General features: G+C 50.8%; 1 protein-coding gene across 5 annotated transcripts in view; it reads right to left on the bottom strand.

The window, feature by feature from the left end:
• The window catches only part of LOC105568189 (serine/threonine-protein phosphatase 2B catalytic subunit 2-like), a 133883-nt gene extending 123017 nt beyond the window's left edge, over positions 1-10866 (bottom strand). For all 5 annotated transcript variants that reach the window (XM_012023644.1, XM_012023642.1, XM_012023643.1 and 2 more), the window contains exon 1: positions 10574-10866. In XM_012023644.1, the coding sequence (XP_011879034.1) occupies positions 10574-10625 (52 nt within the window). In that variant the 5' untranslated portion in view covers positions 10626-10866. The remainder of the gene's footprint in view (positions 1-10573) is intronic.
• Between the last annotated feature and the right edge of the window lie 3624 nt (positions 10867-14490).

Below are 14490 nucleotides of genomic sequence, written 5' to 3'. Positions count from 1 at the left end.
CATCGTGGACACAGGCCTTGAGCGGTTTGCCCCTCGAAGCCTGATCTACAATGTGCTCCTTGCGTCTAGGAACATTCTATTTTGTAGCCAGCAAATACGTTTAAAAAATTGGTGCAAGTCGATAAATTGTAATTATACATTGGACAAACGTACATTGTCGGCAAATCTTTCAAGCGTTTCGACTTGCTTATATAAAATAGAATTTTTCCAGACGCAATGTTGCATTATAGATGAGGCTTGACAGACCTTCCTGCAAGAATTAACACACAATGCGCTTGAACTCAATGATCAAATTCACTTGTAACGCTTAAGACGTTTAGCATTTTTTTTTATAATTGATTACACGCTTCGACAGCTTCGTTCGCGCGCAAAAAAAAAGAAAAGAATCGATTGACCGCGCACCGCGAAACGCAGAATCGGACGGAAAACTGTTGACCTTTGATTGAACGACCGCGCAAAGGCTTGAAACTTGAAACGTAAAGTACAACTGCGCCAATACGACGCACTCTCGTGCAGATAAGTTAAGATAAGGTCGCCTGCGTCGTGGCGTTTCTTACGATAAAAGATTGGGCGATAACAGACGATAAGGAGATTAATCCGAGAGCCCTGCCTGCCGCTTTTCGCGCTTGTCCACCTTTCCACAAATATCGTCTAGCCGCGAGAAGAGCGGCTGCGCGACTCGAGCCGGCTCCGTCGCCCACGAAAATAAAACCTCCTCTCGGTCCGGCCCGGCGCTTCGACAAGACGGCGGAAAGAGGGAACGAGGACCGCGCGCGCAAAGTCGTGAAAAAAAGAGCAGCCGGGTGAGCGAGCGAGCGAGCGGACGCGGGCTCGCTCCTTGTTTATTTATTCTTTCGTAAAGTCAACAAAAATTTCGCCACCGGCCAGCCGGACCCGCCGCGGAGCGAACAGTGGACCGCGGCCGAGCCAAATGTAGTTGGCCGACCGGCCAAATGAGAGAGTTTGCGTCTATTATTACACACCAACCCAGCAGTCGTGAGCCGACGACGATTGAGCCGAGCGAGGGAACGAGTGGACAGGCGAGCGATACGGAGAGACCGTTCAGAATCGTCGTCATTCTAACGACCGATTCCTCGGAATAGCTCGAAATCGCGCTGCTCCGTTTATCAAAATATTTTATTCACGAATAAATCTCGTCCCCTGACGCGCTTCGACCGAGAGAACCGAATCATTATTTGACGAGTTATTTTTTTAATCCCGCGACGCGCGCCCCGCGCCGAGGAATAACATTTGATATCGCGCTCGGACGTGTCTATTTAAAAGAGGGATAAAGAAGATCGCGCGCGCGACTCGGGGCTATTTTTAATGCCGAGATGTGGGAAAAGCGAAGGTAACAATCCTTACCGAGTCGCGCACGGCGCGCATTCATATTCTAAATATTCATAAGCCCGGGCCGTGAAAATGTCCGGCTGTAGACGCCGCTCCTATACCCGAAATGGAATTTTGCGAAGCGTCCCCGGACGAGACGCGGTAATGTCGTTATCGTTTTCGAACTACGTGTGCCGGGGATTGTGGGCAGACTGTTATCGACCGCACCGTCGACATCGAAAATTCATGAGGGAATATTTAATTGAGGAGCACGATCCCGAGACTCGCGGCGCGCTCCTCCGTCCGTTTAGTAGAAATTGAAATGTCACAGGAGCCGCAGAGAAATGTAAGCGGGTCGCTCCGTGAGATCCCGAAATTCGCGCGGACAAGTGCGTCTACTTCGTGAGTCTCCCTCGGAAAACTCCGAACCAACTACTGTGCGCCTCGCAACCGGGAGAATCGCTAACGAGAGAGAATGATTTCGCGGTCGGCGGTGCTAATCGCGCGTACAAACCTCCGCTGTTTGTTCCCGAAAACTCCGCAGTCTCAACAATTACAGCCACGCAGCCAAGAAGTCACGCACGTGTGTCGCGGCACGCACGCACACTCGCGAATCATGTTAATCGGACGCGACGCTCGAGCTCGCGCGCGATAAGATCGACGCCGCGTAGGAATCCGCGGTTGTGATAATGATCTTGGCGCGTATCTCGCAGGCGTTAATTCTTAGACAAACGCATGGCGAGGAGGTTCATTCATCGGCATCCGCGGCCGCGAAAGGGGAGAACAAATTCTTGATATTACTAAATATGTTTGGTTAACGATATTCTTTAAGTTAAACGCATATAATTTGTCGGAATATACACAATTTTGAATTAACTATTTTAGTGAAATAACATATATCTTTTACAGTCGCCGCTTTTTTTCTCAGTGCAATTAGCCCTTTGAAGCATGACGGTGACCCACGTTGCCACCTCAACTTCTTTCCACTTTGGCCATTTAATTTCTGGTTAACGCATTGAGGTCGGGTTTTTTTTATGCATTTTTGGTGTATCTTAAAAGAACATCAAAAAAGTTGAGTGATCTTTAATATTTATTGTAAAAGTTTTATAAATAAACAAATATGAAAAAACAGCAATTTTTTCGGAAAAATGCATTATTGACCAAGTTTCTTAAGATTATTTCTTGAAAACTTTGTACAAAGCTGTTTTCGGGGTCGCTCATTACGAATCTCATGTCAGATTTTCAAAATTCAAAATGGCCGACCAAAAATGGCGGAGGCAAAGTACGTGAATTTTTTAAGTTTTCAAGTTTTTCAGCATTTTCGTTTGATTACGGTATTCAGGGACTCATCACGTCCGCGTCGTTAGCTCTGGGTAGTGCCAAGAATGAGTAAATTCTACGAAATGGTCAAATTTCAATTTTGCATCCGTCATTTCGCGCGCGCTATTTTTTATATTCTATAAGAATCTTCAACTGGTATTTAGATTCCATGGGTCCTAATACAATCTAAATAATGTTTCTTAGCATAGTTGAATTAGAGTTGAATGATGTTATTCTTTTAAGTTTTGAATTCAGCCATCTGGAATCCGCCATCTTGAATTATGAAAATTTGACAACGAATTCGTAATCAGCGACCCCAAAAACTCTGGTACACAAAGTTTCGCAAAATGGTTCAATAGAAAAATGTATGTACCCTTCAAAGGGTTAAACTCGTCTAGCGATTTTAATTGTACATCTTATCGAATACTTTACTTTTCACGCCCAACCTACTGACAAGTGCCTATCGGACGATGGTCGGACAATAATAACTCAAGAATCACGCCGAGTAATCCGCGGCGTTGTTCTATCGGATTTAGCGAGTTGCACAGCAGAAAGAGACGCGAGTAGCCGAGGGTCTTCGAGAAAGGTGGGTAACGGAGCGAGAAAAATGATTTCGCGCGCGGGTCACATCTCGTCTTATCACACGCCGAGAATTTAATTGAGATTCTTGCTCTCGAAACGTCGGCAGCTTAAAACGTCCGCGCCGACGCTCCTCGAATGTGTGCCTATGCAAATTGCCATCTCGAACGACGGCTAATGGGCCGGATAATGAAGGAGCGCAAATAACGCGCAGGCCATCGAGGCGTTATCAGCGGCCGACAAGCGGTCGCAATACCTCGCCGCGATGTCCCAGCGCGCATGCATCACCGCGGATATCGCGCGACAGCGTGCAAATATACGCCAAGTCATAATCCGCGAGCGTGCGAGCGAGCGGCAAATTTTACGCGCGTAGACGACGAGCGAGATAAATCGAGCGTAATCGTCGCGATGCCGGGATCCGCGCGCCCGTTGGAGAGAACCGGGTCCACGGTGACCGCGAAAATTCCGGAAAATCTCACGACCGTCGTCGCGACGAGGCGGAGGATGCGCCACCGCCGCGTCGCCGCGAAACCGGACCAGAAGCAGCCGACACCGGCTGCTTTTTTAAATTAAAGATGATTCCACGGGCGTCTATAATTCACTTTAACGAGCACTTCGACCGATCGTCCGCTGGGGATTCGAGAGGAGCGTCGTCCCCTTCGCAGGCCGCGGTCGCCTACGCGTCTCTCACGAGAAGGATGCGAGCAATTGATTTTCCTTTTTTTTCTCCCCCCCCCCCTCTCTCTCTAATTGAACCTCTGGTGGAAGCTGTACTGATTAAACACGCTCAGTAAAGTTCAAGGTCTCCGCTGCGAACGGAGGCAATCAAAGAATTATGATTCGCTTTTATAACGCGAAAGTATCACACCCGCGGCGTCCGATGGAAACCCGACCCCCCCCCCGTCCCAAGGATAGATGTTAAATATAGATCCTGTCGGAGTCGCAGGATGCCGCGGCCTAGGTTCGAGAACGCTGTCTCTCGCTCGCGACGCGCCGAGTTATTTATCAATGGTAAGCAGAAACGGGAGCGATAGACGGGCGCGGGCATTCTGCATATTTAATGCGATCAGTATGCGATCGGGTCAAGAATATCGTGACGCGTCGCGCTATTTTTTTTCCCCTCCCCCATCCCGCGCGGAAGAAACGTCACGCGGACGACGCACGTCATGCATTATTCGCGAGATCGCGCGCGGCCGCTCTTCACGCACGTTGAAACGTTGTACACGCGCTTCGATCGCCCGCGGCCCGACAGAGCAAATCGGGCACAATCCTGGCTTACAAACGCACCGCTTTACACGTAACGCTCTATCAAGATTATTTTATTAAAAAAATACGTGCTGTAAAACTGCTCTGAAACGGCGTCTCTCAGACTGGGAGAGTTTTAGGTCCAGGGGTGCCGCGAAATGATAATTTTGTAAACTTTCTTATAGAAATTTTTCTGAGTGCGACGAAAAACCGAACTCCCTCTACCCTATTGGATTTTGGCAGGGGGGAGGTCGCGATGTATTAACTTTACTTTTTTACATTTTAGAGAACCGTGGGGTTAAAAAGTTTGAGAAACGCTGCTTTAAAACAATGGATTCGACGGAGGAGAGTTCAGAGTCAACTCTGTTTAAAATATTAGAATGTAATCAGGTTGCATTAGGTTACATGCAATTTCAATGTAAATAAGTAACAGTCTTAGTAATTTACATAGAAATTGCATGTAATCTGATCATATTCTATTATTTCAAACAGGGAATCGTCTTGCGTACAAGAAAAAATCACAATATTAAGAAAGAAATGTATCGATTATATCGCTCCACGTGGAAATATCCAAAACCAAGTATCCGTCGAAAAAAATCCCCTACGCCAACGATGTTATGTCACCGTCAGGATCGTTTTACGGCGTATATTTCCGTAAGTGTCTCGACAAATTTTCACCCAAGCGGGCCAGGATTACACCATGGGATTTCTCTTTCCATAAGGCCGCGCGGCGATCGAAGTCGCGTCACGTGCGCGGCGCGTCGCGAGGCCGCGCCGAGCGGACGGCGCGGTTAATCTCGCGAATAAATTTCTGCGGCGCGGAAAAAAATGGGGCAATCGTCGAGAGCGCGCGGGTAGAGCGTCGGCGGCGGCGACGACGGGCGGCAATTAGGCTGGAAAAATATTAGCGTGGTAACGCGAGATCTCGCCTAACGCGTAACGCGATGCCTTTCAAAATTCGGTGATTGTCCCCGCGAGGAAGAAAGTGCTCGCTCGCTCTCTTGACCGACGTAATTGACTACGCGGTGCGACGCGGCGAGACGCGACGCGACGCGACGCCTCGCCTCCCCTCGCTTCGTGTCGTGTCGTGTCGTCAGATCCCTAAAATAATCCCCAGCCGAGTCGATCCCCGTCACGGCGACGAGAACCGCGCGACTTTCGGCGTTCGAACCCCCTCGATTGTCGTTCGTGCGACGATCGGGCGGATCGAGGTTCTAATCTCTATAAAGCCTGATCTACAATGTGCTCTTTGGGTCTAGAAACATTCTGCTTTATATCAGCGAATAAAAGCTCTTCAAAAAATTGGTCGACAACGTACGATTATACGATGCAAGATGTACAATTTATCAACTTGCTCAAATTTTTCAAATGTATTTATTGGCTACAAAGTAGAATGTTTCTAGACGCAAAGAGCGTTGTAGATCAGACCTAACATTCGAACCGAGGGGTAAATTGCTGACCAAAATCATGTACACCAATGTCTACTAATGCCCAGTAGGCATTACTTTGTTTTATTATCTTATTTGATCTCGTTTTATCTATTTAGATTCTTCATAATACCCCAGCAAGACCAAATAACACCCACTAATGCCCAAAAAATGGGGGTAAATCGCTGACCAAACTCATGTACAACACCAATGCCTATTAATACTCAGTGGACATTATTTTCTTATTTTATTTTATCTCGTTTTATCTATTTAGATTCTTTATAATGCACCAGCAAGGCCAAATAATGCCCACTAATGCCCAAAAAATGTCTAGTAATGCCTAAAATCCGAGGGATAAACCGCTAACCAAAATCATGTACACCAATGCCTACTAATGCCCAGTGGGCATTACTTTCTAATTATTTTATTTCATCTTGTTTTATCTAGTTAAAAATTTTATAATGCCCCAACAAGGCTAAATAACACCCACTAATGCCCAAAAAATGCCTATAGTAATGCCCGAAATCCGAGGGATGAACCGCTGACCAAAAACATGTACACCAATGCTTACTAATGCCCAGTGGGCATTACTTTGTCTTATTATCTTATTTTATCTTTGTATAATGACCCAGTAAGGCCCAATGCCCAAAAATATCTAGTAATGCCCAGTAACGCCCGAAATCTGTACACCACAATGCCCTCAGCGGTTTATCCCTCAATTCTTCCTCGAAGAGGGCGAGTGGAGAGAGAAAACGCGAGGACTCTGCGTTGCAGACGCGAGAAACCAGCACCCACGAGAGAATTGAGGCAAGAGCGGTTCATAATATCAAACGCAAACATCTCGAAACGCGCGACGACCTGAATTTTAATTCCACGCGTATCCCTCGCGCATCTCGTCGCGGCGAAACATCGAAATTACGATGTATACGTTCGCGGAATAAATTACGGCTTAGACGCGGCTCCGTTCGAGCGACATTTTCCAAGTTACGCGCGAAGGATAACCGAGCTCGGCACCGATCGGCCGGGAGGCCGCTTCTCCGTTTATCCGCGTCTCAAGGAAGGTCGAGATAAGCCATGCCCGGAGATCGTTCCTTACGATTTAGCACGTTCGAGCGGAACGATTAGAGGTGTGCTCGCGCAGGACGACGTTTCCCGGCACGGGCGCATGCATTCGCCGCGAAAGATTACGTTAATGCGCTCGCGTTCATGTCGCGATACCCGCGATTAAGCAGAGAGGAAGAAGAGCGAAGACCCGAACGCACTTAAAGAAGACCCGAAAAAAAAACTCGAGCTTAAAACTCGAGGGAAATAATCAATTGGGGGTCGAGAAAACGTAAGCAGCCACTTTGAAACTTGAGCAGCTCTGAAAATTCCGAGTGGTTGAAATTCTCAACCCGAGTCGAGTGTTTGGTCCCGGAATGGGCCTCAATTATTCTATTGTCTTCATTTGGACCTCGGAGGTTTAAAACGAGGGGGAAACCGCTGACTAAAATCTTGTACACCAATGCCCACTAATGCCCAGTGAGCATTACTTTATCTTATTATCTTATTTTATCTTTATAATGCCCCAGCAAGGCCTAATGCCCAAACTAATGCCCAGTAATGCCACAAATCTGTACACCACAATGCCCTGAGCGGTTTCCCCCTCGGTTTGAAACTTGAATTTGAGGCGCAGATGAGTAAAAAAACATGTGTTTAACCTCATTCTAGCCCTCAAAGAGAATGTAATAAATTATTTCACTCTCTTTGAAGCCTCTTAGGCCGAAGAGGATCTACCGAACCACTGTTGATTGCACTCGCATTAGCCTCTTTACCGCTCAAAGGGAAATTAGCGACTCTTTTCAGGCCTCAAGTCTCACCGCTCAAGTTTTCTCGCGCACGTTTCCAGGCTGTGACGTCTCTCGTCGTCGGCGGAGCGACGTGGAAAAGAGTCGGCGATTAAAGGACCCACCGATCGCCAAAGACCGCGTCGGACGGTCTCTTGGAGAGGCGCCAGAAATTACGACATTTTCACGTCGCGACAATGAGTTATGACCGTGAAACGTTATTTACGCAGCCGCGAGCGTCCTCCGCGCGCGAAGAGCCGACGGAGAGTCGCGCGCACCCCCTCGCGAGTGCCGGAGAGCGCGCGCGCGCGCGCGCTCAAGCGATTTCGAGATTCTCGCGTGTACTCGCGTTAAATGGCCGCGAATTAAAACGACCTTCTCTCTAATGTACGCGCGCCGCTCAGCGTTTCTCAACCTTTCCCGGTTCCTGGCGAACTCGCGCCGGAGATGGATCTCCCTGTCCGTTCGATTCCGCCAAGCCGCGCGGGCCGAACTTGTCGCCCCTCGTTTATCTCGACACGCGTCCGCCTCTTGATTCGTATAATCGGTATTATTGGAGCGGGGATTATCCGCTCGGCCGTCGGCTTACGTTACTGAATTTTACGACTCCGGCCGAGGAGGAAACCGCTGAACCTAATCTTGTACACCAATGCCCACTAATGCCCAGTGGGTATTACTTTATCTTATCTTATCTCATTTACCTTGTTTTTATTTTATTTCATAAATATTATTTCATAAAACTTATGAAACTTGTAGATTATCTAATTCCTTGAAAAGAACCGCAACTCGTGTGGTCGAAACGTCGGAATCGAACAAATAAACCAGCTACCAGCCTATAAAGTCGTGTAACAATTCTTTTTACTGTTAATCAACTACTGGCGACTCACACTCCTTTGTTGTTATTTTATTTTATTTAAAAACAATTATTGTTCTTGTCTCTCTCTAGTGTAGAATACCAACCACTTGAGAAGGACCACAAGCCGGATGGTCGAAACGTAGTGGATGTAACATTCAACAAATAAAGCTTATGCCAGTTGTGTCGATTAAACATTCCAAAGATTTTATTTTATCTTTATAATGTCCCAGCAAGGCCTAATGCCCAAAAAAAATGCCCAGCGATGCCCGGTAACGCCGCAAATCTGTAACACCACAATGCCCTCGACTCCGGCTAAGACGCCGTTTCAAGGACGAACCCGAGACGGACGCGAGACGATTTATGCAACCAAGTTGCAGAAATCCTCGCCGTTGCGTTCGCGGGCGTCGAGTCGGACGCGGGCGATTAGACAATTATTCATGCCGCGCGCGGCGGCAACGACGTCTCGCGAGTCGGCAGAGGAGGAAAGAAACGCGAGGACTAACCACCTCTCGGCGGTGTGCTTCAAATATTCAGCGGTTCGCGCGCGCACACGCCTCCGTTTCGTCAGTCCCGTGACCCACATTCGGGGAATCGGAGCGTCACGTTGGCCCGCCGTAGGAAGCCGGAAGTGCGGCGCCGCGGACGCGGGGGGCGCGTTCGCTCGATCGGGGCTGGGGTAAAATAGAGTCGCGGAGAAACAAAGGGGGACGAGGAATAGGCCGAGCGCCGCGCTCGGCGAGGGGTCGACGACCCGAGGTGCCACCTGTGCGTCCTGAACCGGTCTCGTTTTCGGCGCTTGTTCTCGGCGACACACACACACGTGCACCCTTTTATCCCACCCTTTCCCGGTGCTCGGATGATATATTCGCGGCGGCGAATCTCCCGTTTCCCTCGCTCTCCGGCGAGAGGACGGTCGCCGAGTATGCGACGTGCAACAAGTATCTACGTGCGTCTATAAGCGGATACTCGGACTTTTCGGGAGGCCGCCCGGAGGCAGCTCGGTATCGCCTCTTTAAACGCGGACGCTCGCGCGTCTTCGCGCGGCGCTTTAACGCGCGCCCGCACCGGCGCGTACGTACGCGCGCACGCACCGGGCGCCTTCCTGCCTGCGTGCGTGGCATGCGTGGCCTACGTAACGCATCAGCTGTTCGAGCAGGGACGAAGAGGACGAAGAAGCGCGCGCGGCCGCGCTCGCTCTCTCTCTTTCTCTCTCTCTCTCTCTCTCCCGAGACGATCGCGTTCCTCGACCCCGCGGAAACGAGGCTGGCCGAGCGGCGCGACCTCCGGGGAGGAGGGAGGCGAGACCTCCGGGGGAAGATGGCGGGGGTTGGCCGCCGCGCGAGGTTAGGAGGTTAGGTTATCCAGTGCGGCTGCACCGGGAGCGGAGCTTTCGAACTCCGCGAACGCGCTGTCTCTCTCTCTCTCTCTATCTCTATCTCTCTCGTCGCGACGGAGAGTTCTCGCGGCAGCGCGGAATAGCCGGCGGTTTCGCGCCGCTCTCGCGAGAACGCGAGGCACCGCCGGACCAGGTCGATAGAAATGGCGCCGCCGAATAGGTAGGCAGGCAGCCGGGCGGGCAGAAAATCAATCGCGTGTACGGCACGCGGCGTGTTTTGACGCGCCTACTCCGCTCATCCGAGCGGATCGGATCGGGTCGGCGCGAGCGCTCGCGCGAGCCGATCCCACCCTCCCTCGTCGCGCTCGCGCGAGCAACTCGCCCTCTCTCGCCGCGCCTGAAATTACGGGGACGGGCGGCGTGGAGGCCACCCGCCGAGAGGGAGAATCGCGCGAACTCGCGACATCGGATTGGGGAAGAAACGCGGCGAGAGAGAGAGAGAGAGAGAAATTAAGTGGAAAAGATGGAAGCAGGCGCGAGCGACGTTACCGACCGAGGGAGTCGGAAAAGCGGGGCCGCGAACGAACGCACGCACGCACGCATTTCGCTCGTACTCGCGCGTTCGCGCGACGTTCAACTTATCTGCTTGGCTTACTTTTGATCACTCGGTCCGTCGTGGGGAGTTTCTGCGAGTTGTTGGAGGTCATGCTGTATATTGGGATAAATGACGAGTGTGGGCGCCTCTCGTTCTCCTTGTCTCGCTCGCTCGCGCCTCAGCAGCAGCGGCAGCGGCAGCAGCAGCAGCAGCAGCAGCGGCGGCGGACTCGCCTCTCGCGCTGTCCTTGTCGCTCGCGCCCGCGCGCTCCGCCCGATCGCGCCGTATCTTTCCTTTCCGCCTTCCTCCACCTCTTTCTCGCGCTGTTGCTCGTCCTGCTCCTCCTGCTCCTCCTCCGCTCCTTATGCCACTTGTCCTGCTCCACCTCCTCCTCCTCCTCGTCCACCTCCTTTTCCTCCCTCCTGCTCTCGCGTGCTTGTTACTCGCGCGAGATAGCGGCTACCTTCAGCGTATTACACCGGAGGGGTTGGGTAGAAGGAGAGGGCGGTATTTTCACCTCGAGAGCCCGGCGCGGCCGCCACACACATACACATGTACACACGCGCGCACGGAAATACGCCGCCGGGAGGGAGAGAGCGGACGCGCGGACGGCGGGGGATCGGTCGGTCGGTCGGTCGGTCGGTCGGTCGGACAGGCGGACGGGGGGGAGGGAGGGAGGGTGGGTGGCGGAGAGGTGACGGAAGTTATCGCACGGCGCGGCACATCGGTGCCTAGGAACTGTTCACGGGCGTTCTTGACGGAGCCACCGACGCGAAAGGAAAAGGGGGGAGAAAGGGGGAGACTGCTCTCACGCTCTCGCTCTCTCTCTATATCTCTCTCTCTCTCTCTCTCGCTCTCTCGCGGGCGAGATCTCTACTCCCTCGGTCTCCTTCTCAGGGCGGTCCCCTTCTCGCACCCCGGGGGGAAGGGGGGGAGAGGGTAGGCGCGACCGTGCACTCGCGGGTGCACGCGAGTATCGACGAGCGGCGGGGAGCGGAGAGAGGGGAGAGGGGATGATCCCCGTCGGGCTCTCTAGCGAGCTCGCGGGCTCGCTTCGCGATCGCTGGACCACGCGTGAGCCGCACGGCGGCGGCGGCAACGACGACGACGACGAGCGGCGGCGGCAACGGCGACGACGACGGCGGCGGTAGCGACGATGGCCGATTTAGATGGCGACGACGACAACTCGGTTGACAGGAACGGAGTCGGCCGCGATTCGGAGCGAGCGAGTCTCCCGCGAGCGCGACACTGACTACACCACGATTACGGGCAGTAGTTGGAAAACGAGGACGGTGACGGTCGAGACAGCGGCAAATGGTGACGGCGGTGGCGGTGGCGGCGGCGGTGGTGGTGGTGGCGGTGGTGGTGGAGGCGGCAACGAGGACGACGTGGAGTAGTTCGGCGACGGCGACGACGACGGCGACGACGACGACGGCGGCGGCGGCGACGACGACGGCGACGACGACGACGACGGCGGCGGCGGCGGCGGCGGCGGCGGCGACGACGGCGGCGACGACGACGACGACGATGACGGCGGCGACGGCGACGTGGACCGGGACACCGTAATGACACGAAGCACCGCGACACGTAACCGCGAACACCGACACTCGCGGTCGAGGCACCACGCCGCTAAATTTTATCTACAAGATGTCTGTCTCTCTGCTTCTCCGCGGCGCGCACACTGACGGCTCCTCGGCGGGCAGGAGGAGGACGGTCGCGCGCACTCCGCCGCGCGCAGCGATCATTCGAGACAGCCGATTGGCCGCGCCGCCACCAGCTGCCGCCACCCGCGCGTCCACCGCGCTCGCCGGACGCCGGCCGCGGCGGAGCGGCGGAGGCGCCACCGGCCACGCGACTCCGCCGTCGATACCTTTCGCTCCGCCGTCCGCGATCCCGGGCCCCCCCGGGGCCTCATTCGCGAGAAACGCGAGATTTTGTTAACGTCAACGGAATATGACACTTGATATGAATAAGGCCCCCCCCCCCCCTCTATTGGTTTGCCCTCCTCGCGTTGGAAACGCGAGAGGAAAGAATGTCCCGTCGGTTCAGGTCTCGGTCTCTGAGAAAAAAAAAGACCATTTTGGGGCCCGCAATTAGCAATCGAATTATTTGGATTGCTCGTAATTCTACTCTGGAAAAATGTTGACCGTTTTCTTTTGTAGTTAAGCAACTTAACATTTCGGTCAGTGCCTCCCGAGTGAAAATTATCTCTGCGTTACTGAACTTCGACAGGGCTAATTGAGAGAATTGATTAGCGTTACTTAAAAATCTTGGATATAGGTACACACTGTAAAAAAAGTATGTAAGTGTGGGTTGTTAGCAACCAAAAATGGATTGCTGTCTTTTCTTTCCCAGAGGTGAGAGAAAGTGCTCGAGAAGCCCGTTCACTTTAAGCACACTTATTGAGATAAATAATTAAATACAACGGAACACGTAAGCCCGTTTATGAATCCCCCGATGGTTTTCGTGTGAAAAACGCGATAAAGCTAAGCTATTTCTTCGGATACTGGTGCTACCGGTTTACTGTTTTATTCCGAAAGTAATGAATGTAGCGAAATGCACAGGTGTTGCAGCACCTCGCGTGCAACGGCGCCCCGTATGCAAAAATCATCTAGAGTTACGATCATTCGCAGTCCTTCCTTTTACTTAAGTCTTAAACTCCAGCGAACAAGTTTTTATAGAATTCGACTTCTACGCGTTTCATTTTCTCACTGCGACGCTTAATCCTTTAGTCTCACGTCAAACTCGACTTGATACTTCAGTAAATTCTCGTGTAGTTCTCCGAGCATATCAGCACGTAATTATAATCGGCAAATTGTATCTTTAAGAACTTGGAAAATGCTGCGAATAATAAACGTTCCTTCGTTCGTATTAGACTTGCCAATTAGATCGAATTGAAGACGTACACGCGTGATCATTTTTATAAAAGATAATTTGAATCACAAAGGATTAATGCTTACAACTGTTTTTCTAATCGCCACTCGCACCTTTTCTGTATGTTGCGTACGCTCGACTACGTTCACTTCACTCTACTCCTTTCGATCAAATAATTTGACCGTTAAATTATTTACTTAATAATTTATTTAACAACCAAAATGAGCGAACCCGTCACGATTTATATCTTGACGGTCAAGTCAACGCATTTATATAATCGTCGAAAGACGGAAAGACACTGACAATGAGCGCAGTTTCAATCAAGTCCCAATTAATTACTGATTGTAGGAAAAGAATTCTTTCCCTCAAATTATGTAATTTGCTATCCCTTGTCTAATTTGTTTCCATATGTATAATAAATACAACGCAAACTACACTGTAAAAAAATTACATGTAAAATTACAATTATTATAGTGAGTAATATTGGGACCATCTATTAATGGTGTGTATTTACACACGTCAGTAAATTTACACCTTGTAGGTAAAATTATTGCCTTACGTAAGAAGTAAACTGCCTGCTTTTAATTGTGTAAATTTTGCAATTTTTTGTAATTTTTCATCGTGTATAAATTGATATATTTCCGTTATTAATAGTGTAATCGCTACACTTATTATGTATGTGATTTTACATACTTTTTTTACAGTGTATCCTATTTGTATTAATGAAATAAGCGCGCGTGTCAGATATTAGATGGAACAAAAACGCAGGTGTTTAAAAGCGCGAGATAAGAATACCGCTCTCTCTCTCTCCGTAGTGACCTCTGTTGGCCATTGTCTACTTCTTGGGCGAAATGAGACCTATTACATAAAGTACGGTCTAATCCGTCATTTTTATTTAGTTTTTACGAGACGGGGTGCGCCGTCAGTTTTCACAATCAGCAATCACAATGCGATATCTGGCCTTGCGCTCGACCTTGCATGCGCGTGCACGTCGCGGCGTCGGTAGAACAGACCGTAATGATTAGAGATCGTAAAGTATTATTGCTCTATCCGGACGTTGGTAGTTATTCCGCGTAAACGACAGCTGGTAAAGCTAGTCTTCC

The sequence above is a fragment of the Vollenhovia emeryi genome, unplaced genomic scaffold (assembly GCF_000949405.1).
Source record: "Vollenhovia emeryi isolate VEMERY1.0 unplaced genomic scaffold, V.emery_V1.0 DF939131.1, whole genome shotgun sequence".
In the NCBI taxonomy this organism is placed as follows: Eukaryota; Metazoa; Arthropoda; class Insecta; order Hymenoptera; family Formicidae; genus Vollenhovia; species Vollenhovia emeryi.
This window is presented reverse-complemented; position numbering and strand designations above follow the sequence as displayed.